The sequence below is a fragment of the Brachionichthys hirsutus genome, chromosome 19 (genome assembly GCF_040956055.1).
Source record: "Brachionichthys hirsutus isolate HB-005 chromosome 19, CSIRO-AGI_Bhir_v1, whole genome shotgun sequence".
In the NCBI taxonomy this organism is placed as follows: Eukaryota; Metazoa; Chordata; class Actinopteri; order Lophiiformes; family Brachionichthyidae; genus Brachionichthys; species Brachionichthys hirsutus.
The window spans coordinates 9,154,972-9,178,021 of NC_090915.1; the positions used below are offsets into that span (position 1 = coordinate 9,154,972).

Here is a 23,050-nt window from a genome sequence, read left to right on the forward strand (position 1 = left end):
CTTGCCCCCCCCCAAAAAAAGAAATCTGTTCAAATGTAATTAACCAAGATTTCTCATTTTCGCCAAGTTCATGTATTTCATGGAAATCACCTCACCATTCCGTCGTCTGACTCTAACTGGACTGATGTGAGCGTAGTAATAATGACTATCTCAATGTGAGAATCATTAAGTAGCTGCTCCGGTGACATAATGTGATCGCTGTCACACTGATAGTCTGAAGGACAGAGGACATTTTGAGATGTGGTGGACGGTAAAATGTGAAAGACACGCTGGATAATCAGGGACGACCTGCTTGAAGTTAATTTGACCTCTCTTTACTTTGTTATGAAAGGACTTCCTCCTTTGCAGGCATGTCCAGAGGACCGTCGGTGGGGGGATGAGTTTGCCTGCCGGGAAATGAGGAGGCACTGTGGTGTGATTTCCCATCCAGCTCTTCATCCTGAGAGTGAGATGAGACAAGAAGTTAAAAACACACACATATTTCATTATCAACAAAGGGTGGAGAAATTATACTGAGTTTTATTTTATATTGCCTACAAATAAGAATATAAAAATACTAAAAGTGCTTCATGAATTAAAATCACGTAAATCAAACATCTATTAAGACCAGTCTAAATAAGCACTGCAAAAAACATACACAAAAAAGTTACGTAATAAATTTATTTTTTGCGATTTACAAAGAGCCACAAAATGCATCGTTTAGAGTTCTAAACAGCAGGTGGGCTTTCAATGCAGGATGACACCGCTGCAGTCTGACTGAATTTAAGATAAGGGATTCTGATTTGACTATTCTTTCCCCCCAGACTTCCTCCTTTTAATAATGTTTAAGTTAGAGATGAGTGACAGTAAAAGCTCCAGAGCCTGTAGCAGCAGTCTGTCAGCGAAACGGGCCAACAGTTTTACTCAAGATCTTTGGTATTCATATCATAGTTTGAGAATCGTTGCAGCTTTATTCAAGGATTAATCACATTTGGACCTACATACAGAGAATCCCTTAAGGTCATCGCTCTACAACGCTCTGAGGTGCACGATTTAACTTGAACTCAAAGCGGATTTTAGTTTAATGAGGTCATCCTGCAGCGTCATCCATTTAATTTTAAAATATCGATCTCCAAAGCATGAATTGGCCCGGCTCCAGGAGGAACCTTAATCTTTACTTTTAACAATGGCCAAAAGAACCATCTGCAAGAAAAAGTGATGGTGCTGAGTCATGGTGAAAATAAGAAGCATGAAAATCATCAATATGGAACTGAAGTAAACATTAAGACTGTGAGAACGGGCCACAATACAGTCGACAGTGTGTGAATGGGAGTTAACCCTCTCAACCAGTGGTTCGCACCGTGTCACCAGTCTCCTCCCCTTCAGTGTGCTCTCCATAGCGACTGTATAGCTCCATGTCAGACAGAGCGCTTTCCAACGCCTCCTCGTCATAGTCCGTGTGGTAATCAGACTCCTCTGGCGGAGGGAAGCGTGCAGGACAGGAAGAAACAAAGCACACGGTGGGTGAAGCTGGAAACCATAGTGTGTAAAAGAGGTGACAAAAAAAAAGAGTGGGTGGGCAGGAGAAGGACTCAGAAAAGCAAACATGTGCAACATCATCAGAAGTCCTACGTTTTGATGAGTGATGGACGGAAAACACTTTATGAACACAAAGAGGAGGAATAATGAAAAGATGGAAACGAGAAACGAGAAACGAGTCTGTCTGTAGTTTTACCGTCCACCAGGGCGGGCTTGACAGGCTCAATTCGGGACACGATTTCTGCCAGGTCAGTGAAGGAAGCATTCGGACACGTCACCACCTGAAGGACGTGATAAAGAAGTGTTTGAACTAGACAGAGACAAGCATCTTCACCTGCTGGTCAACGGGAGGGAAAGGGAACCTCCGACAACCTTTAGTGAAGCGGCTGCCGTTTAGACAATTAAGATGTCATCAAAAACTGAAACCTCGGATGCAACTCCATCATCATGGTTCACTTTTCTGGTTTTTTTTTGTGTTTTTGTTTTGGGGCTGTTGTAAGATCGACCATTTTCTTCTTTCATCCTGTTATTGCTAATACCAGCAGTAAATATATCTTCATCATTCTCTCCCTTCCCGTTTAGTTGGTTGGTCTGAAAACAAACAAATGTATGTTGTTGTTCTTTAGGCACAAACCGATGCGGAGTTATGTTATTACTTTAACAGCGGTGTCGCCCGAGGCCTACGACATGAGCTGATGATGACAAAAACTCAGCAGTCAGTGGAGGGAACATTGCAGAAACATTGACGCGAGAAAAGCTCGACTTTTTCAATTTTACTGAAAGCTGGATTGATTTCAGTGTCGATGGTGTGAACGCCGTTTCTTCAACCCGAGTGCCGGTAAAGGTTATTGATGTGTGAGATTTAATACAGGCCTGCTTGTTGATGGAATACCAGGGGTCCTATGGAATCTAAGATCAAATTTAGGTGGTTTTTGTGTGGAAATAAATTACAATTGAATTATAGTAATTATCAGTACTGCTTTCAGTGCTGATGGGGAGTCAATTATACTCCTGTTTATTTTTCCAGTTATTTTAATGAGCTGTGAACAAACCAATCAGGACAGCATCCTTCTGCCAGATGGGTGCTGATGCAGAGTGGCGTCTGAGAACCACTGAAAACCGATACGCCAATAGTCTCCCACTTATTGTGGCTGATTTCCAATTCTGATAGCTATACAGGAACACATCTCTCTTGCTCTACTGGGGATAGTAATTAAGTACCTTCACTGCTGCTTTCATTGTGAAGGCCTAAAATGCACTCGTTCGCTGGACAACGCAACGACTTTGCCCACACGAATATAACTAAAGATTGAATGCAGTTTCCTGTTACATCTGCAGAATCTTTCATTTCAAGTAGATGCCAATATTTTACAACCTTTATAAGTAGATACTGATGGCATGCCGATATAAAAGCTGCAATTACATATTTTTAGATAACTGGTTAAACTGTGAATGCAAGTTTGACCACGCATTGTAATACGAATCTGCAGGGCAATTAGACCCAGACTGCTGCTGCTGCTGTGCAATTAAACTCTCCTTAATGCCTCTCTAGCGCAGCAGGTCCCAAACGTTTCTACCGCCCACCATCCTCACATTGTTCTTGCTTTGTGTGTTGTGGAACTCCTCCTGGTGTCTGTCTTTCAGCATCTTTTCCACCACTCCACTGCGACTCCACACGTCAAACACCGTTTTTCCGTGCTGGTAGCCCACCGCCTGCAAAACAAAATGATTTTTTCTTTGCTGGCAATAAAAATGAACAGATACACGGGAACAAAAGAAAGAAAAACACAGAAACAGAAAAGATTGTACCTCAGATCAATCTGAAGTAATGTATCGGATATTTATGAATGAAAACCAGTATTTACAAGTTAAGAATCAAAGAACAACAAATCTTTCCTGAAACTTACAGCAATCTCATCAAATTTTCCAAACTCTAGTGTCCGGTATCTGTCAATCGGGGGTCTGATGTACTCGCAGTAGTCGCTGTTCTTCACGGACTCCAGCTGCCGAACGCAGCACACGTACGCCAGCCGGGTCTGGATCTCTGCCATGTTTAACACCTGAGCGTAAGAAAGAATGTTTCTCACTGAAAAACACCCGACCATTATTCACGTTTGCTTTAACTCAGCCTCGTCAGTTGCGTCTTTATTTTTAAATCAATGAATTACCTTTACTTTCTCCGCGAGAGGGTTGAGGCGTTTCCATAGCAGCCACCAGCCCGACAGCGAGTCACCATAATTAGTGAGGTTGGTTTCATCCTGGCTGCCCACGTCAATAGCTATCACCACCTTGGCCCCCATGGAGCGCGCCACATCGGCTGCGGGGGAGGGAGGGAGGGAGGGAGGGGCAGGAGACGATGGGGTTTTTGTAAAGTAATGATAAAGAACTGGTAAAATAGTAATGACAGGAAAATGATCCGCCCCGGGCCCTGCGGCGAGATAAGCTCTGAAACCTGGCAGGTTGTTGATGTAGCCTCCGTCCATCAGCAGGTGTCCATCTTTAGGGTCACAGAGAGGAGGCAGATACCCGGACAGAGACATGCTGGCACGGACATACCGCCACAGAGAACCTCAAAGAGAAGACGGGAAACTCTCAGTTTAACTGCAAGCAGCAACCTGATCCGTCAATCATTGCGATTGATCAAAGACGAAGGTGAAACTGGCCACAAACGGAAGTAATAGATCATGGTTTCTGTGAAACTCATAACCAACAAGAACAATTGAGATGTTGAGGAGTAGAACTACCATCAGTGTGTACTCTCATGGCCGAAGCAGTGATGTCAGTTGTGATATTGAAATACGGGATCCAGAGGTCCTGCAAAAGTCGCATTGAAACAGATGCATCATCAAAATCTACTGCTGATATCTGCCGCGTCTCTAGCAACCTCATCACATTCACCTCAATCTGTTTGCCCTTGAAGATGCTGTAGATGCTGGAGTTGAAGGCTGCGCCGGAGAACATGGAGGTGATCGGGTACGTCAAATCCAGAACCTTCTTAAACACTGAAGTCATTTCCTGCAGGGGAAGCCGAAGAGAACACAAGGCAGGCGGATTAGAGCTGTGTGGAGAGGAAAGAGAGCCGTATCTCGATTACAAAAGCACCATTAATCCCTCAAAATTAAAGCTGGAAATTGCCTCCCCTTCCTTCCGGTCAAATATACAAGCTTTCGTGAGTGATTAGCCCTCTTAAAAAAGAGACATAAAATTACATCAGAACAGAGTGTGTGCCCCCCCCCCCCCCATCTTTGCCAAGAACAAACTTTCTGTTACAGCGGAGGTTGTTTTAATTCAATGCAAGGAAGCAGCAAGTGAAGCAGCAGCTTCCAGACGGAAGGACGGACAGACAGGAAAAAATGGGTCGGAGTTACTGCGGGAAGTGGGATGATTGCACACGATCGGCAAGCAGACCTGGAAATTGAGCAGGCGGCTCAAATTGGCCGCCATAATGGGAAGCTATAAAGTCATGAGAGCAAGTTTTATTTAAAAATAAATAAAACCCATTACTTCTGTTTACCCACACAGCGTGGTTAATTATATCAGAAGCAGAACAGAAGTCTAAACAGCATTCAGATTTAAAAAAGGTGCCATCTTCACAACAACAGACTTTCAAGCAGAAAATTGAAGCCATTTGAAAATGTTCCTCAGGAAGAGGATTAGCGATTCAACCGGAAAATCATCAAAATAATGTTTGTTTACTAAACGATGCTGTCGGTGTCTTGTCACAGTTAAGTGGCCTGATTCTAGACAGAATTACAAATACAGAGAACTCGTTTTGGGTCGTCTCTCTGCGCTCTGCAGCCGTCAGCAGATTCTAGTCGCCATAAAAAACAAACCAGTGAGTAAAGGGATGATAACCCATTCTAATGACGAGAAGTACCAGCATGAAGATGCATACCTGGGCACCAGTCAGGCTGTTGTGTACATCCAGTCATGTCCAAACTCATAATATATGCATGTACTGTACGTAGGAAAGATTTTATTATTATTACCACACTGACATACTTGATTCTGGTAAATTCATCTGGTAAAGAATCTATGTTTGCAGGGGATCACAGAGAACTGATGAAATGTTATCATTATCAATAGCGTTTAAAGACGTGTTGTTAATCTTAGCAAATGAATTATGTTTGTGAGGTCACTGAACTTAGACTATTGAATGTGCATCACATTTTCTTTGAGTTTAAGAAAATCTTGGTGCCAAATTTGAAGACAATCCGAGTCGAGACACTTCAGAGATATTGCAGTCATAAAAGGACAGCCTGAAAACACATAAAGCATATATAATATATATGCATCTGTAATGGACACATGTCCACTACAGAGGACATGCTAACTGGCTGGGTCTCAGGAGGATGGCCTGAGGTCGCAGAATGACCCTGGTTCAATTGTAACTTGGCAGCTTTTTCCATCATCCGCCTTCCTTTAAATTGCCTCTTCTCTAATGAGGGGGAAAAAATGCTTCAGAAATATGTTTTACTTATTTATAAAAAGTAATGAATAAGTAGGAGAACATTTGCAAAGCTTAGTAAATTTACATCTGACCAAATTACGAGATCAATCGCTGTTGATTTGACTCTCACCATCGCCCATTCCCTGGCCCTCATCCTCATGCGGCTGTAGCTGTGGTCCTCAGCATAGAGTGCACCTATCAAGGAACCGATGGAGGTGCCGCCAACGAGGTCGACCGGGATGCCGGCCTCACAAAGAGCCTTCATGATGCCCGCCTGGGAACAGCCCCTGAACGAGAGAATGGAGGAATGTAATATTTGATGCCTGCAAAAGTTGCAGTCCTAGATTACAGTATATTAAGACATGAACTTTCAGTAACTGGGCAAGTACCAGACATTGGGGTGGTGTTACCTGGCACCTCCTCCTCCCAAGATAAGTGCAATAGCATTCCCAGTGAGCACCCGGGCCAGACGGGAGAAATCGGAGTGGCGGTCTGCCGGCTTCTCAAACACGCGCTGATACAGCTCCAACTGATAATGAGAAAAAAAAGGGGGACGTCACGTGACTATAATGTAAGCAGCAGGGAAACTGAATAACAGGAGAGGAGGGAGAGCTCTTGAATGAATGAGAAATAAAAGATCAAAGTCTATGAGAGAAACTGGCACAAGAGGAAAAAAGGAAATCCTTTGATCTGCGGATCATTTTGAATAAACGGGACACCCCAGTCTTATTTTCCTTCCCTACCAGTTTCGGGAGGCTCCTTTTAGAGAAAACCCTTCGGGGACAGGAGAGATGAAGGTGTCTGGAGATCCAGCTACGCATGTTGAGCCAGTTCACAGTTCCTTTGGGTGGGGGGCCGTCTTCTCTGTGCAACAGCACCAGCTGCTTCTGGGCACGCACTGCACTTCCTTCCAGCATGCGCTCCAGCTAGGGAAGGCGTGAAGGACAGATGTTGGAGAATTATTATTATTTTTACTTTGCTTTTTCTTCAGAGCGGATCCCCGGTGGTGCGTGCTCAGAATTATGAGTGTGAGCCCAGAAGAATACTGCAAACATACAACGTGACAAGAAGAAACTCTGCTAGATTTAAGTAAACACGATCAGGCATGTGATTGGAATCTCAGGCGTCCTTGTTAGTTATTTCACATAAATCTTTGGCAACCAAAGGCGCACTTTTAAAATGCATCATTATATGTGACGAGCAAAATCTGTTTATTAAACGACGCTCTTTAAAACATCAGGAAAGGAAGAAACCGATAATGAGATGAAAATCTGTGGCCCTGAAAAAGCATGTGGGAACCCGAGACAGACAAGAGTAAGCCTAGATGCCACCTTTGGTGTTAAGAGTCCGATCCGTCAACAGCCCCTCTGTCGAAGCTTTAGTGCACATGTGCTCTGAAATATAACATCTACCAATAGACATGATTCATCCTGAGCCTGAACAAATATCGATCCATTTCTCCCACCCTCCCCCGTTGACGGGAGATAGGACTCTTCTGACTGATGACTTTCTCCCACAGCATCCATCCACCCTCTGCTCTTTTGTCCCTTACCCCTCCTGGGTCAATTACAAACAGCCTGTTAAACCCATGGGTGTAACTATGACTCAAAGCGCATAACGATCAGCGCTGAATCAGACACTGGCCAGCTCGCTGCCGTCCTGATGACACGTTCAGACTGAACGAGAGCTCAGTTGGGATTTCTCTGGAGAGAACCAGCCAAGCAGCTCAATACTGACTGGTCGGCCGTGGCACATAAATGCGTCTGTGCACCTTTGCAAGAGCTTCAGATTTGACGTTTAAAGTAAACCCAGCAAGTCTGAACAACGGTCGATGCCTACATTTACTGACAACATGGTTTTGTACCTAAAAGGTGCTTAAATCACACCGACGGAAAATGATCAGACTCTCAAATTGTCCAATACTGATCAAAAATCAATCAGGATTTTGTTATTGCAAAAGGGGCAGCGCGGTGGCGCAGCGTAAGCGCTGTTGCCTCACAGCAAGAAGGTCACCGGTTTCAATCCGACTTGCGACCTTCGCATGTTCTCCTCGTGTCTGCGTGGGTTCTCTCCGGGTTCTCTCCGGGTGCCTCCCACCACCAAAACATGCAAATTAGGCAAATTGGTTACACTAAATTGCCAATACGTGCGAGTGTGTGCGTGGCCCTGCGATGAACTGGCGGCTTGTCCAGGGTGTACCCTGCCGGGATAGGCTCCAGCACGACCCCCGACCCGGTAACGGACAAAGTGGTTAAGAAGATTAATTTACAAATGAATTTTTTGGCACAAATATTTTCAGACATTATTCTTCATGATTGATTTTAGCGCCGTGTCTGCGTGATTTAATTACATTTATTTATTGTACAGTTCAAGCATACATGTTTCCATTTGATGCACTGTACCAGATTATAGCTTCAAGCGGATCACGTCCGTAGTCCCTTATCATTTATAACTTCCTACAGTATATGGCCTTAGAGAGTCTACTGAGACAGTACGAGTGAAACTGAGGATGGACGGTTTCCTTAAAAGTAAAGATCCACAGAGAAACGGAGGAGATCCTATCATGTAACGCAGCAACGATCAGTACATGACAGGAGTCGCATCAACCTCACCTAGATCTCCCCTCAGCGCATACAAGTTGCTCTTTGCTTAACGCTCAGAGTTATTTTCTGCTACGGTAAACAGCGGTTTTCAGAGGAAAGGCCCTCAAACACTGCATTTGTTACATAACGTTATAATGTCACAAGGAAGTCGACCTTTGAATGCAAAATGTCACTGTTTACCGCTTTATCTGTGAAATTCTTTCAGAATCGGCTTACTAATTCTTGGGTGGGTTACTGCAAGGGTGCCCTAACCTTTCACCACCAAGATTTAGTCATTTTGTCAGACATTTGTCTATTTAGGACATCCCCATAAACCTTTCCTCAGGAGTCACATTGACAAAAATGAAACGACCAGCCAAGAAAGCTTGGAAGCATAAAAAGAAAAACTGGATTCCTGCAACCGTGACAGCATCTCACCTCCCCAACAGCGGGGTCCTGCTCTCCCAGTCCTACGATAATGATGCAGTCTGCTTGGCGGATGCACCGCTGCGTCCACGGGGTCAGAGTGTAGTCTGTCTGGTACAGAACGATGCGATGGATGTCTTCCTGTTGGCCCAGCCAGCTGGACAGACGGTACTCATGAACACTGATGGGACAAAGAGTCCGTTACCGACAAGCGGCGCCGCTTAAATGCTAGCATCACACTGTGGACCGATGTAGAAGAGTCAGACAGATGACAGTGGATGACCAGCATTATGATGGAAAAGAGTAAATGTTTAAGTGGTAGATCAAAATAAGAACATTAAATGTGAGGTGCTGAAAGTGGCACACCTGTCTAGAGCTGCTGTTCCTAGTCGCTGCTTGATGACATCACTGGTCAGCAGGAGAATGGGACCTGGGTGTTAAAGATCACAGCATGCAGAGAAAGCATCCAAAAACGGAATTGTTATAATGCCGTTTCACATAGTTGTGACTTCCTGTAAGCTTCAATACAGACAGATACATTAGACTATGACACATAAGAATGGACAGATATTCAGTCCTGTCTCTCACCTATCGCGATGAGTGCATGCTGCAGCTCCAGGGTGAAGGCGGTGAGCGGTACCTCTTCTGATACGGGCAGAACGGTCACAGTGGAAAGGTTCGAGGCTTGGTTGCCTGCATCCCACTTACTGCCAGAGGTGTGGAGGCCCAAGCTGCGTGCTGGAGACACGCACACATATTATTGAGAGCATGCTTCAACAGCAACGACCACAGAGGGGCACGCACACCTGTGAAAGGGCCGTTGACTTGCTGGAGGATCTTCTGTCCAAGGAGGTGAATTAACCTGGTGACAACCTACGAGGCACAAACCTTTTAAGCAGCATTTATGCCGAGTCATCATTTCATTAAATTGTACGTCTTTATTTTGCCGTTTAAAATTGCATTGTGTTTTGGTTTGACTAAGTTCATTGCGGGTGGATTTAAAGCCTTTTGATAAATCAAATAAATGATTGTACTGTAAACATCAACAGAAATGTAATTGTTTAATTCAGGGTCACTTTACCTGTGGAAATTTCCTCTTGATGGAGCTGAGCGCTCCTTCCGGTAACTTTGCCAGCTCAGAGTCGCGCACAGCATGCACTGTGGTCGCTCTGTTCTGATGGGTCAGGGCCTCCACCTACAGAGACACCAAAGACACATCGCACTGTTGGCTTGCTTACAGACAAGAAACGCATTGGAACACGTAACATATTGCATAACCACAAACATTCACTGGAGGATACAGAGACTTTAAAATGATGCATGTGATTTCAGTTTGGAATCATTTTGACTGCTTAGTTTTCTTCCGCTACTTTCATGAATTGCTAAAGAAAACAAGAGGAAAGAACTAGAGAAGATCTCCACGTACCCCCGTCCACACCAACTCAAAAGACCTGTATGCAATGCCATACTCGCATGGTCTATGGGCATTTGATGTACTTTACATCCCATCATCATCGCCATTATTGGAAGCCCTGCGGCAGCAATAGTCTCACCAGCAAAGGGAGCGTTTTTCAAAACGAAACGTTCATTCAAGCATTTTCATAGTCTTTGTAAAAGGACTTAATGGGAATACATTTCAGCAGCTTTAGCGTTCACCCACAAAGAACCTGATAAAATCATTGTTCATGTTGAATTAATTACAGACAATCTGGTATTATAGGGGAATTTTATTGGCGGTTTGTTCTTTTTATTTTTCCCACAAAATTACACAGCGCAGATTGATTGAGTATTTCTACTGAAATTAATTTGCTGCCGTCTTCCAGCAAGCTACTGGTTTCTTGTTTCTAAATATTTATGAGATATCGTTGGCTAATTTAATTTACTGGCAGTGATTGAGGTCTTACGGGTTGTGAGTGTGATGATTAGGTAATATCAATGACAGATTTTTTTTTTTTCTTCTGCACGTTGGTAGAAAAACAATTTGAAAGTGTTCATATTAATATTAAATTTTAAATACATTTTTGGGGACCCAGAACATTCCAGTTTTTTCCTCCACACCCTTACCACTCCGATCAGGTCGCCGCGTCCATACTCTCCTATCAGCTCCTTCTTGCCATCTTCCTTCATGATTACGGAGCGTAGTCGACCAGTCAATACGATAAACGTACTGTCTGATTTCTCTCCTTGCCTGAAAAATAGACAAACAACTTCAAGTCACTGCAAATAGGCACAAACACGTGAACCTCTGAAAACAGAAAGTTTTCTGAAGAGGATTTCTAAGTGATGTAAAACTTAGTAATACCTGTAGACCGCCCTGCCCGCCTCGACAGCCATCCAGTCGAGAGCGAAGTCTATCTGCCGGACAAAAGACGACATCCTCCTCACCACGGTGTGAGCGACATTCAGGACAACCTTTGGCTCCACGCGCATTATCCTGAGGACCAGACAAAACAACAAAAAGGGGATGAATGGAAAGTGACACTATTCTACACACCTTTATTTATTTACTTTTTAAAGACTCGATTTTGTAACTTTGATTTTTTTGTAGTCAGAGTAACAAAACGTTTGAATAAAACTGAATCAGGATCAGAATCCAAGCGTTTGTCATCTTGAATATTATACCATACAAACATTAAAATTTTTGTGAGTTTAAAAAAAAAAAACAGCACTTAAACAAGATGTGCAAAATGGATTTAACTAGCTTAACCAAATTTATTAACTTTTACTGTTGCATGGAACAGAAAAAATTCAATAATCAAGTTTAATGTTCAGACCTTTTAAACTTTATCAGTATTGAAACTATAAAAATGAAACCAGACATACTAAAAGCAAACGTCTCAGTTAAGAGGAGCCTGTTGGATGAAAATTAAATCTCATACTTTAATTTGTGCTCCTTTTGTTTTTGTTTTATTCAGTACATCTGAATGGATCTGCAGAATATTCATCTTTATGATATGTTTTTATGCAATGACGAGTAAAGTCTGCTCTCCGTCATTGGATGGCTATACGAAGTCTCCCTACAGAACCTTCTGCATGTATTCTGACAGACGAACGCATGCAGGTTTGCCATGTGACTGACTCGTAGAAGTGGGTCTTAGAGATCGAGAGGAAGCTGCAGTCCCTCTGCGCTCGGACGGTGAAGATGAGTGGCTCTCCGGTCAGAACGGCGAGTTGACCGACAAGCTCTCCGGGGTGTGTCACAAACAGACGGCTCTCTTCTTCGCGGTCAATCATCCGCTGGTAAACATGGAGGAGGCCGGAAATCACCAAGTGGATGCTCACCTCCTGAAGAATCAACGTAAGAGAAAAAGGTCGACGGTTTGGGCGAGCGTCAAGATTCAGGTGAACAGATTTCTGCTGAATAAGGCCGACTGGACTTGTGGGATTTCAACACAATGCTTCAAGCGTCTTCCCCGGCCAAGATGTGCACGTTGTCATCTTCAAAAGAATGGCCCCTGTCTTTCAGGTGCAGACGGAGTGCCGAGCCCTGCCCCGAGGCGTTCATCTCCCGTGCTGCTCTATCTGCCGGTGGAATGATTCATGCATCATCTCTCCAATGTAGAGGTCCGGGCAGTTCTCGCCAAGCAGCTTGTGTTTGGCTATCTTGTTTAGGAGTGAACACGTTTCTGTTTCAGGGTGTTTGTGGGTTTAAAGTGGACGGTGATGTTGTGTTTATCGAAGACCCGTTATAGATTCTCTGATAAACCCACAGATTGTTTGAGAGGGAAGGTGAAGAGGCCTTAACAACGTCAAAGCCTCACACTACAAGCCATTCAGAAGTGAAGAAGACTCTTGGATGAGAGAAGAAACATCTTCAAGCTTTTCCTAAAGTCCAGTTGACTTTATTCAACACAGAGATCTACCACGGGCCAAATGAATCCTCGGGCATTCAGGTGAACAATACGTTTGACCAGACAAAGGAAACGACAGTCTGGTGAAAGAGAAGAAATGGATACAGAGCCTCAAAAAACGAGGAAACCCCTCCATTAAACCTTCAACGTCATGGCACAGAAAATAAACTGCTCTCTTTTCAAACCTGATCTCCCTGACGAGCCACCACAGATCCAGCTTTCACTTGGTGGAGGGTCACTCTGCCCTCCAGCAGACCAGGGTCCTTCAACAGAAGAAGATGTGTTAACTATAAAATTAGAACTGCTTAATTCTAACATTGAAAAGAGTGAGATGTGTCATATTGCACAATAAACATGCAAAATGTTGTATTGGGTATAAATTACTACTACTACTACTAAAATGGACTTAATCCAGGAAAAATGTATACCTGCTGTGTCTGAGCTTCTCACCTGCAGCTGGATAATTCCAAGCAAGTCCCTCTTCGCAGCCTGGAGGATTGTGTTGCTCTTACTCAGCTGGATGGCATCATACTGCCCCCCGCAGTCTGTGTAGTGAAACACTTCAGAGGGCGTCTGCTGCATCGTCACGCTCTTCTTCAGATTGGACTACAAAGACAAGCACAACAAAGAGACTAGTGTGGGAGTAGAAGATGCAAAGGATTCTGGGATATGGTGTTCAACAGCTCAATGGCAGTTGGAGTTATGTATTATGTTATGTTGGCACGTTTCAATATAGGTACGTGTTTTCCATTGGATGATGGCCTATGCATTCAAGAATCAACCAATGAGGTGATTTCAGTGCAAACGGGTTCAACTTGGCTGCTGCACTCTGAACGAACAGGAGACATCCTATTGCCCAAATCTTACAAACGTGGTGCAACAGTAGCCGGAACTGCTCCAGATTAATACATGAACCAGTTTCTCGGTTTGTAAAAGAACAGATCTCTCTCCACAACTGACTCAATGGAAAGAGGTGAAATGGTGGAAGAGTCTTACTTTGTGAGCGAGAGGACTGGATGGAGACTCGTCGACAGCGATTCGAGCCCGTTCACAAGCCCGGTTGAGGTCGATACCTGCAAATCAGGACCAAGGAGAAGGACTGTCAGCTCAGTTATATCACTGTCATGCAATAGAGACCCATCACACAGGACAGTTGTTGAGCTTTATGTCATAAGACCCACCTGCAGAGTCGGTGGAGATGGAGCGCTGCTTTCTGTAGCCGTTTGAAGGGCTGTCCTTCACGCCATCTGTTTATGGTAAAGTTAAAGCCAGAATCAGATCAGTCTCAACACAACAGACAGAACTGTGTTTGTTTAACATTATGTGTGTGTGTGACCTGTTTCTGTGGGGCTCTCTGTGGTTCCAGCATGTAGCTCCTCCTGGAAGTGCAGACGACGGGTCATCTTCCCAGAAGTCGCCTCCCCCATCACATTGCTTATATTGGACAAGGGCACCGCCTGACTCTCCTGTCGAAGACGCAGCAAGGCAAATCAGTTAATAAGATCAAAGTCATGCAATCAGGACTTTGGTAACATTTTGAACAATGAAGTAAATATGAAGTATTCCATTATTTATAGATGTGATGCCCGGGATAATTACCAATTTAAGGCAATGACTAGGGAGTGTGTGCATGTAATGTAATTTTCCCTCCAAAAAGGTCAAAGCTTAGCCAGAATGAAAGTTTACAGGCCTTCCTCTTCTCTGTGGTGGGGCTGTAATTAATTGTATTTATTTTCAGTGAACTTCAAAGGACCGAGTTATGATACCGTGCTTAATGTTGTGTGAAATTAGCTTGTGTGCGAGATTGAGAATGAATGCACAGCCAGAGATGTTTAGGTATTCATCGGGGGGGCCTCTGTGCATAGCTGTGTGTGCACATGCAAACATGAGCACACTCATTTATTTCCCTCCTACCGGATTGAATAGCTCAGTTGTCAGGCCCAGGTAGTTGTGTAATGCTAAGAAGGTGACTCTTTGGAGGCGCACCATGATTATCTGCAACACACAAGATCAAACACTGTGGTAAACAGAGCAGAACATATTAACCATCAGATTCTATTTACGATCAAATTAGGTCAGACTGATTACATCTCGTTTTGATTTGTTCCGTACACTAGAATACTACATATTGAACAGTTACTGCCTTTCTGTTACCTGAATGACACGAACAAGTGTTTCTGGGTATTTCTTAAACACAGACTCAAAGGCTGATGCTGGTAAACGCAGGATGGTGGAGCGAGTTGCAGCCCTTGCCAGTACAGTTTTATACGGCGCTGGATAACCCTGGCAAAGAACGGACAAACAGACAGAAAAGAATGCATCTTTGACTACAGTTTTGATACACCTTAAGTCTGCAACACAATGTCAGTCTGATTTACTGATGGAGAAGAAATAAAAAGCTCACAGTGATGATGTCCAGAATACTCAGAAGGCTGTGGACACTGTCCCCTGCGTGCACCTCCTTCACCACCGGTTCCGTCCCATCCTTAAAGCAGAAAAGCACAAAAATCATTTCCGAGTCTTCATTCACATTTTAGTGTGATGCCACGTAACATTAATTATGGACCAGAGCAGCACTTAGTTGCACTTTTTCGCAGAAGTCAGCAGCAGCCAAGAAAACACATTTAAATACAGACTAAAGTGTAAAGAGATATGATTATCCTCTTTTACTTCTTTACTTCCAATATACTGGTGGTTATCGTTGCGTCTTGATATTTAACACATTATGCTTCCCCTAAAAATGGGCTTTAGCTACAAGTTTATACATCAAATTATTGAATTTATTCATAAAGTAAGGAAGAGGCCATGAAGAAAAACAAGGTTTTTTCCCTTTAAAATTAAAATTAAGAAAAACATAAACATGGTCTCCACATACATTGTCCTGGATGCAAAGTTCAAGGCGGCCATCTTGGACCACGTAGATGCTGTCATCATCATCACCTGGCCTGAACAGACTTTCACCTTCCTGCAGCTCAATAAACACCATGTGGCGACACAACTCAAGGAACAGGGGCTTCTCAAAATGACCCAAGACTCTGAAATAAGTTGCAGATCAAACCGTTATTATAACAAATGGCCGAAACAATAAAGACTCCCAAGTTGTAAACGCATCTACCTGACGTTCTTCAGCATATACAGGACCTCGGAGGGCAGGTTTGAGCTCTGCACATCAAACTCAGTCAGGTCAGCCTCCAGCAGGGAAGGAGGAGGTTCCTTGGGCTGCAGGGTGGGAGGATCTTTACGGATCCTCAGGATTCTGTCGGCACAATTCAATTCTTTTTTTAAAACTTGACTCAACAAGGTCCAAAACAAATATGAAACATCACGTTCACATTTAGGCACAGAATTGAAAAAAGAGAAATTAACGGCGCATACTTGCGAGCTATGCTTAGAACTTTAGTTCTTTTGCGTATGCGCTGTGGTTGCTTTGATACTGAGGTAGAGGTTGGATTGGGAGTCGAAGACAGCGTCTGGACCTTAGAGAAAAAAAGATTTTTGATTTAAATGTTTGCCTTTATTTACTGCAGACAGGACAAAAACACAACACATTTAAAATACTATTTGTAACGACTTGTTACGTTACAGCCATGCATTTTCAGTCTCATCAGAATGCTTTCTAATACCAAGTTACTGCAGCTTCAATTGTTATATCAGCAGCAGAATATTTTCCACTCAGTGGAGTAACATGATAAAAAGGATTTGATTTATTTATATGCATTGTAACCCCAGGAACATATATAATCTCGTATCTAACTTACATAACTGAGGAGAAGTTTGTTAAATATTTGTGAATAAGTGTGGGAAAGTCATGGAAATAGAAACCTTTCGCATTATCTTCCTTCCATAGAAGAGCACTTTATCGCGTTTTCTGAAGCGATAGTGAGGCACACCCGGCTGTTTTTCACCTTTGGATTAAAAAAAAAATAAATACATATGAACCCACTTTAAGATTACATTTGAAGGAAAACTGAGAAGAAAAATGCAGACTTTGCTGAAGTGGCTCATTATTAGAGATAAGGCATCACAGCGAGTCCAAAGTTCAGGAAAGATGACTCACGAGAAAGCTTGAATCTTCGGTAAAGGAAGAGCACGGCGATCCCAATCAGTGAGATTGCGACTGCAGCGCCAATCAGTATGCCTGTGAGCTGGAAGACAGATACAACCATTTCAACAATAGTTTGTGAAGGCACTGCAGTGTAGCCGTCCACAGCATGGTGTAATGTCTTACTGCTGATTTAATCACAGCATCCCTCAAAGATTAGCGTTGTGTCCCAGTTAGATACTACATACTGATCAAAGCAGGGTTTTTGTATGAAGTGCATTTACACTGAAGATGTGAAAAAAAAAAACTAGTTGATTTTTAATAATAAATTGTGAATATTGGCTCAACAACAGGAAATTGTATTCATTATTTGGTCAAATGAGCAAGTAATTGCAGTATTTTATGATTGATTTTTTTTATTATTATCATTACTTTTCCTGATGACAAAACCAAACACGCTTAACTGAGGGGTTAAAGCACCAAATATTATCTCTATAAAATGGATTGTCATCAGAATAACATTTTTTACCTCCCAATAATATTGTTAAATTAAACGGTTTCCTACCATGGTGGTCTGCATCCTCTCCTCCAGAGACTGTGGCACTTGTGCTCCAATTTGGCTGTTCTGCAGCATCTGAAATAGAACGCTTCCCATCAGGAGCTGCTCGCAAAACTGTCACCATGAAATCACCAATGGTAATTCAGCAGTCTCATGTTTTCTAAACTAAACAACGACACTTACTATATTGGCCCATTTGCACAAATCTCCGTTATCTTCCTGGCAGTCCGTCATCGTGGGAGTCAGAAGACGCGTAAGACAATCCGACGAGTAAAGTTCACGACGAGTTCTCAAATCGTTGGACAAATGGAAACTGAAAAGAGGAAGGCGCAGTTCTGCAATATAAATCGCGTTCAATCATTTACTCTCATCGTCCGTCCTCTTGTTAATAAGATAACGACAAGCTAGTAGCCTTAAACAAAACATCCGGCGACTTGTTCGTACAGCATCAGCGTTAGCGTTAGCCTTAGCGGCAGAGCCTGTGGTTAGCCAAAACTACAGTAGCTAGCAACTGGCTTACTATCGCTACTCGTCTTGTCAGAAATTATAGAGAAACGCTGCTAAATTCGCGTTGTGTAATTCGCTGCAGTTAGAAAATAAATACCTAAAAATAAATACATTTCTGGTCCGATGCTTCAAGTTTAAGGCATTTTCAAACACTCGTTGTAGCAAAGTAGGCAAGTGGCTAATAAAGTTTTCTGTGTCGCTGTCACTCGCTTAGGTCCGCCCATGTTCACGTCGACCAATCGAATGTTTATATTGGCTGTTGCCTTGACATCGCTCTAGGCATTTAACCAATCAGGAACCACGTAGGCACACCATAGTCTTCCTGTTTACATTATTTTGAAGGCGTCATACATTTTTCTGAAAGCATTTAGGCTAGAGTTCACTGAGTGGGGAAGCAAAACTGCGGTAGTTGTTTGGAAATTGAATAAGTCCGCTACATTTTAAAGATAAATATTATACAGGCTTCTACATTGCGATTATTTTATAGCTTTATTTGCCACAACTACTTTGTATGAGAAGATATAGTACATTTGATACCCAGCTCACATGCCATTTAAAATTGATTAGATTATAATTATCATGTTATGCCTTCTTTTAACAAAATATATAAACGTGATATTATTATTATTATTATTATTATATCAGAGAATAGCTCTGGGGCCCACTAGTTCCTCATCCAGTGTAAATTCAACCTGCCCCATGCAAGACAATGATGCCTTTTTTTATGTAGTCAGGTACCTTTGCACTGCAGGTCGTCTAGCCCACAGACCACACTGATGTAATCGGTTTTGATTGATCTGATGTAACTCTTTGGTTCCTCTCGCCTCATTTTAAATGAGCCTGGAGTTGAGTGACATTCATCATCCTGTTCCACGGGGCACTGTTCACAATTAAGCGGTCATCAGAGTGGGATGTGGCCAAGGGCTATCCACATTGATACCAGTGATGCATATTCTCACAACCTTTAATATGGAACAGATCAAAACTTTAATTACATGTATAAATCACTGTTGACACATACTTTGTGCAATATTTTGTATTTAAAAAGGAAAAAGGGCAAGAACTCTGAAGATTATGGAAAGGGATATGAACTGATTTTGAAAGTTTATTTTTAGTCTTAAAACTCAAGACACACTTAAAATAGCTTTAAAGTCTGTCTTATCTATGGACAATGGCTATTTTATATTTACACTCAAATATATAGACTGGGGGGGGGCAAACCTTTTGACTTACGGGCCAGGAACAGATGGAGTGTTTGTGTGAACTAATATAAATGACATGTAAAAGCTATTACATGAAAGCATTTGGCCTTTTGCAGGTAGCATTAGGGGAAAGGTCAAATTAATGAGGTTTAATTATAATAAAATGTAATTTAATGATATAATTTGGACAAGTTCCGGGGGGCGGAGTTTGCCCATGCCTGGTATAGACAAATGCCTCCATGCGTGAATGTCTTGGGGGGGGGGGGGGTTACATTGCTTTTCCTAACGCTCAGAGGGTCTGAAGTAATTCCACATCAGTACAATGACAGCATATGCACAATGAATCTATAAACTGAATTTTAATGTGGTAATTTGCGTTTATTTATTCCTCAAAGGTAATAATTTTTCTAGAAGATAATTATTAACCATGTCACTGCAAAATAGCATGTTTACTCTCCCAACTCCTATTATTATGACACAAATAGAACATAAAAAATGATGTGCAGGTTTGAGAAATGTTCTCCGATGTTCATTTCTCACTTATTTGTTCTTGTTCTCAGATTTACTGTTTCATCTCTCCCTCTTGATCTAATTGGTGCGATGCCTTGCCACGGAGTTATAGGCATCGAGGATCTCCTCGCTCTGTGGGCAGGTTTGACAAAACACGCATGCTTTATCGGCGTTCGTCAGGTACCGGGTCAGACCTCTCAGTTCTGGAGGTGGAATTGCAATGTTGAGATACTCCTTGCAGACAACCTGAGGAAAATATGGATTTCAAGATTATATTATTTGCATTAAGATGATTCTGAAAAATCAGTAAAACTAGATGGCATGAAATGAATATATCTGAACTCTGCTAACCTTGACAATATTGAGTTTTGGAAGCAAGTTGCAGTCTGCCAACGTTAGTTTGTCACCGTCCAGGTAGAGGCGTGAAGATTCAACGGTATTCGGGTTCTTCTCGAGCTCATAAGAGAGAGGCGTCTCGAGGTACTGGCTCAGGGTTGCAAGGGCCTTGAGAAACCTCTTCTCCAATGCTGAGACACAGAAATGTGTATGAAGCCCCATTATTTGTCGATATTTACAGACATGACTGATAAGGAATTTAACATGTGTAACTAGTGCCCTTACCATGATCCCTCGCAGGAATAGGATTCTTTACATATGCTGAGAATTTTATAAAGACATCATCTCCAGCATTGTTGGACTCTTTGTATCGGCAGCACAATTTCTCATATCTACATTAAGTAGAATAAAAATGTAAGTTTAAGGAAGTGAACAATTCTTAACAGAAAAATAAATATTAGCAGCCAGCCTGTGTCCTAAAATATCTACAGATGCAGTCCACTCACTGCGGTGGGGCTAAGGTCTCCTCCAGGAACTCCTCGATCTTGTTCGTATCAGTTTTGATTTCCTCGTTATATTTGAGGAAGGGAGGCTGAGACCCTGGAGCCAAAGCTTTCAGCACGTCAGGTCGCCTGCAATGATGCCATGGCACAGTGGCAGAAATTCACACCACCATTTCAATATCATTCATCATCATTTCCTTAATGTAGCATAAATAAATACAAAATCTTTCTTAGTTTCTTCAAATGCATTGTGACACTGCAGGTTCCTTCCTCATAACGCCTCATTTTCGATCATCCGGTGGAACACTACATTATTAATTATTATCTCAGGTCATTATTATTATTTTACATTTTTATTCCTCAATATTCCTATTATTAAACACATTTGAATCCCTCTTGATCAAGTTCTCAGGATATGTTGCTTACTTTCTAAAGGTATTTCTGAATGTGAACCAGTATCTGACACGGGCTGCAGCAATTCCACACCCCCCCATTGAACATAATGAAACATGCCTCTAATCAAATGCATGCGATTTAATAGAATTACCACAAATGTAGTTAATTAGAATCTTTGTTATCCAGCGACTGTGTGCTGTTGTAGCATATTGCAGCAGTCTGTACCATAAGCTTTCTGTGTTAATGTCTCAATGACGTGTCTCAAAGAGAAAAACACAAGTGAAGAACGCATTGTGTCCTCACCGCTTCATGTCCACCGTGGTGATGGTAAATGCGGCTCCTTTCAACCACAGAATCATGAAGAGTCTCTGAGAGAAAGGACAGTTGCCCACACTGCTCCCGTCGGAACTGGCCTGACAGACAGACAGACAGACATCGTGCTATGAACACAAACCTTCCATTGATCATAAATAGTTATGTAAGCAGTTTGGTGGTTTGTTCATTGCATCTATTATGCATCCACCACGACAGGAACAACTGTACAGCCACTCCTACCAAGCCTGTTCCGCCATGACACCCAAAACTAATAGCTGAGGAATTTCAAATCACAGCTCAGAGCTGTTCACACCCAGGTTAAATGGGTATATCAATAGTTTTAGTTTTTTAGATATATCTTAAATATTGCATACTTTTGTTTTTTGAGAAAAGTACTTTTTTTTTACAAGGTAAGACAAATAATTCTACCGATACCGAGCCAAAATAACAAGAGTCACTATAAATGCATGTCATCTGTTCTACAACAGGGTAGTAAAAAAATGGCAGAAGTATTTTCATCTGGCGTTTTGAGAACGAAACAGGAAGAAGAATTTTAAATTAAAAGCTCTTTGAATAGCTGCAATTGTAAAGTTATGTACGTTCCCCGCCACTTTAAGATGATCTTACCTTCATAAAAAGCTCAATGTCTGGCTTTGATTTGTCCATCTCGCACTGTAATATCCTCACGTCTCTAATCGATCCGTAAAACACTCCTGTCTGTCAATGCAAAGGCAAGACAGACACTACCTCAATAATCAGTGCTCCAATGGCCGTAACTATGACTGCGATCTCGTTCTCTAAGGCTCTACCTTGTCTTCACTGTCTGTATTATAATAGTTGCAGTTCTTCACCTCTGCGTCTTCTGTCTTCTCTTCCTCTGTGTTTCGTTTGTCTCTCGCTGTACCTGTCAGCTCTGAGAGGACAGTCCACACCCCCTCTGGCTTTACCAGTCAGACCAGCACATCTGGTTCTCCGGTTTGTGTTCTCGCAGCTTCTTTCGCTCTGCCAAAGTAAGTCGGGTTGGCAAATATATCGTGTTAAATTGCATTGCATGTATATTAACAAGCATGACTGAGTTGACCTTCAAGTGCATGATCTAATGATTATTGAAAAGAAACTTGCACCATAATTCTAATAACCTCTGCTGGACTGATTCTGTGCTTCACAAAATAGTTTTATAGCCTAGCTGCAGATTTGTTGTTGTTTTTCCTTTTGTGTGTGCTTTTTTGGACCCACGAACATGAAACTAATTAATGAGCTCGGTTGTGTGTAGAGCGATGCAATCGTCCCAAAGGTGATGAATAGGATAAAAGTCAGGGACCTGCACATGTCAGTGAGTGTATTTCCAGCAGAACCTTGGAAAAACGCTTTCATTTACAGACTTTGGTTCATGCATGTGAAATTAGTTTTGTTGTATCAGGAACATGCCTTCTGTTTGGAGCTAAAGAGGAAAAACAGTGAAAAGCACAAGGACAAAGGTGCAAAAGTGTTACACAGTTTATAAAATGGCTACAATGACTCTCTCTCCATCTCTCTACGTTTCTAATCTAAGCATTGATGCATTTTGTTTTAAGTTCAACTTTCGGGTGATACGCATTCCTGACTGTCAGACAATGCTGCAGGTATTCATTGACGTTTCTGTCTCTGTGGAAAGGAAGGAGAAGCAACTTCCAAGCAAGTTGGCATGAACAGGCACGAGACTGAAAGCGGCGAAGAACAGCATGTGCAGGAGGGCGAGATTCTGTTTCATCTCATTGTTGAGGACCGACACACAATAGAAGGAGTGAAAGTGTCGCTCAGCAAGACTCCTATAGACTCCATTAATTCAGTCATTAATCCAAATGGCAGCAAAT

The 23,050-nt window shown here is 42.4% G+C and overlaps 2 protein-coding genes across 2 annotated transcripts; both read right to left on the minus strand.

Moving 5' to 3' along the window:
• Positions 1 to 322: 322 nt before the first annotated feature.
• Positions 323 to 17,662, minus strand: LOC137908224 (patatin-like phospholipase domain-containing protein 7). The gene is made up of 35 exons (XM_068752592.1): positions 17,612 to 17,662; positions 17,435 to 17,503; positions 16,885 to 16,972; positions 16,650 to 16,732; positions 16,203 to 16,303; positions 15,943 to 16,083; positions 15,703 to 15,862; positions 15,232 to 15,312; positions 14,982 to 15,110; positions 14,742 to 14,822; positions 14,164 to 14,293; positions 14,009 to 14,074; positions 13,824 to 13,900; positions 13,278 to 13,433; positions 13,013 to 13,090; positions 12,056 to 12,261; positions 11,279 to 11,410; positions 11,041 to 11,164; positions 10,058 to 10,171; positions 9,783 to 9,849; positions 9,565 to 9,714; positions 9,343 to 9,406; positions 8,989 to 9,157; positions 6,712 to 6,894; positions 6,379 to 6,497; positions 6,099 to 6,255; positions 4,417 to 4,533; positions 4,263 to 4,332; positions 3,971 to 4,087; positions 3,687 to 3,835; positions 3,426 to 3,578; positions 3,112 to 3,231; positions 1,715 to 1,799; positions 1,340 to 1,455; positions 323 to 439 (listed from the first exon to the last, which is right to left on the minus strand). The coding sequence occupies exons 1-35, from the start codon at positions 17,660 to 17,662 to the stop codon at positions 323 to 325; spliced, it is 4,020 nt and encodes a 1,339-aa protein (XP_068608693.1).
• Positions 17,663 to 18,977: 1,315 nt separating this feature from the next.
• On the minus strand, positions 18,978 to 22,071 carry clic3 (chloride intracellular channel 3). The gene is made up of 7 exons (XM_068752658.1): positions 22,007 to 22,071; positions 21,825 to 21,914; positions 21,186 to 21,295; positions 20,490 to 20,615; positions 20,269 to 20,375; positions 19,999 to 20,174; positions 18,978 to 19,893 (listed from the first exon to the last, which is right to left on the minus strand). The coding sequence occupies exons 2-7, from the start codon at positions 21,861 to 21,863 to the stop codon at positions 19,726 to 19,728; spliced, it is 726 nt and encodes a 241-aa protein (XP_068608759.1). The 5' UTR covers positions 21,864 to 21,914; positions 22,007 to 22,071; the 3' UTR covers positions 18,978 to 19,725.
• Between the last annotated feature and the right edge of the window lie 979 nt (positions 22,072 to 23,050).

Bases quoted from the DNA above. Each gene is read 5' to 3' on its own strand.
- LOC137908224 (XM_068752592.1), bottom strand. From the start codon at position 17,662: ATGACGGACTGCCAGGAAGATAACGGAGATTTGTGCAAATGGGCCAAT. The intron at 13,434-13,823 runs GTAAGACTCTTC...TTGTCTTTGTAG, and splicing joins CCAGTCCTCTCGCTCACAAA to TCCAATCTGAAGAAGAGCGT. The intron at 9,715-9,782 runs GTGTGCGTGCCC...GCGTGTCTCCAG, and splicing joins AGTCAACGGCCCTTTCACAG to CACGCAGCTTGGGCCTCCAC.
- clic3 (XM_068752658.1), bottom strand. From the start codon at position 21,863: ATGGACAAATCAAAGCCAGACATTGAGCTTTTTATGAAG. The intron at 20,616-21,185 runs GTGAGGACACAA...GCATCATTGCAG, and splicing joins ACCACGGTGGACATGAAGCG to GCGACCTGACGTGCTGAAAG. The intron at 19,894-19,998 runs GTTAGCAGAGTT...TATTTTCCTCAG, and splicing joins CAAAACTCAATATTGTCAAG to GTTGTCTGCAAGGAGTATCT.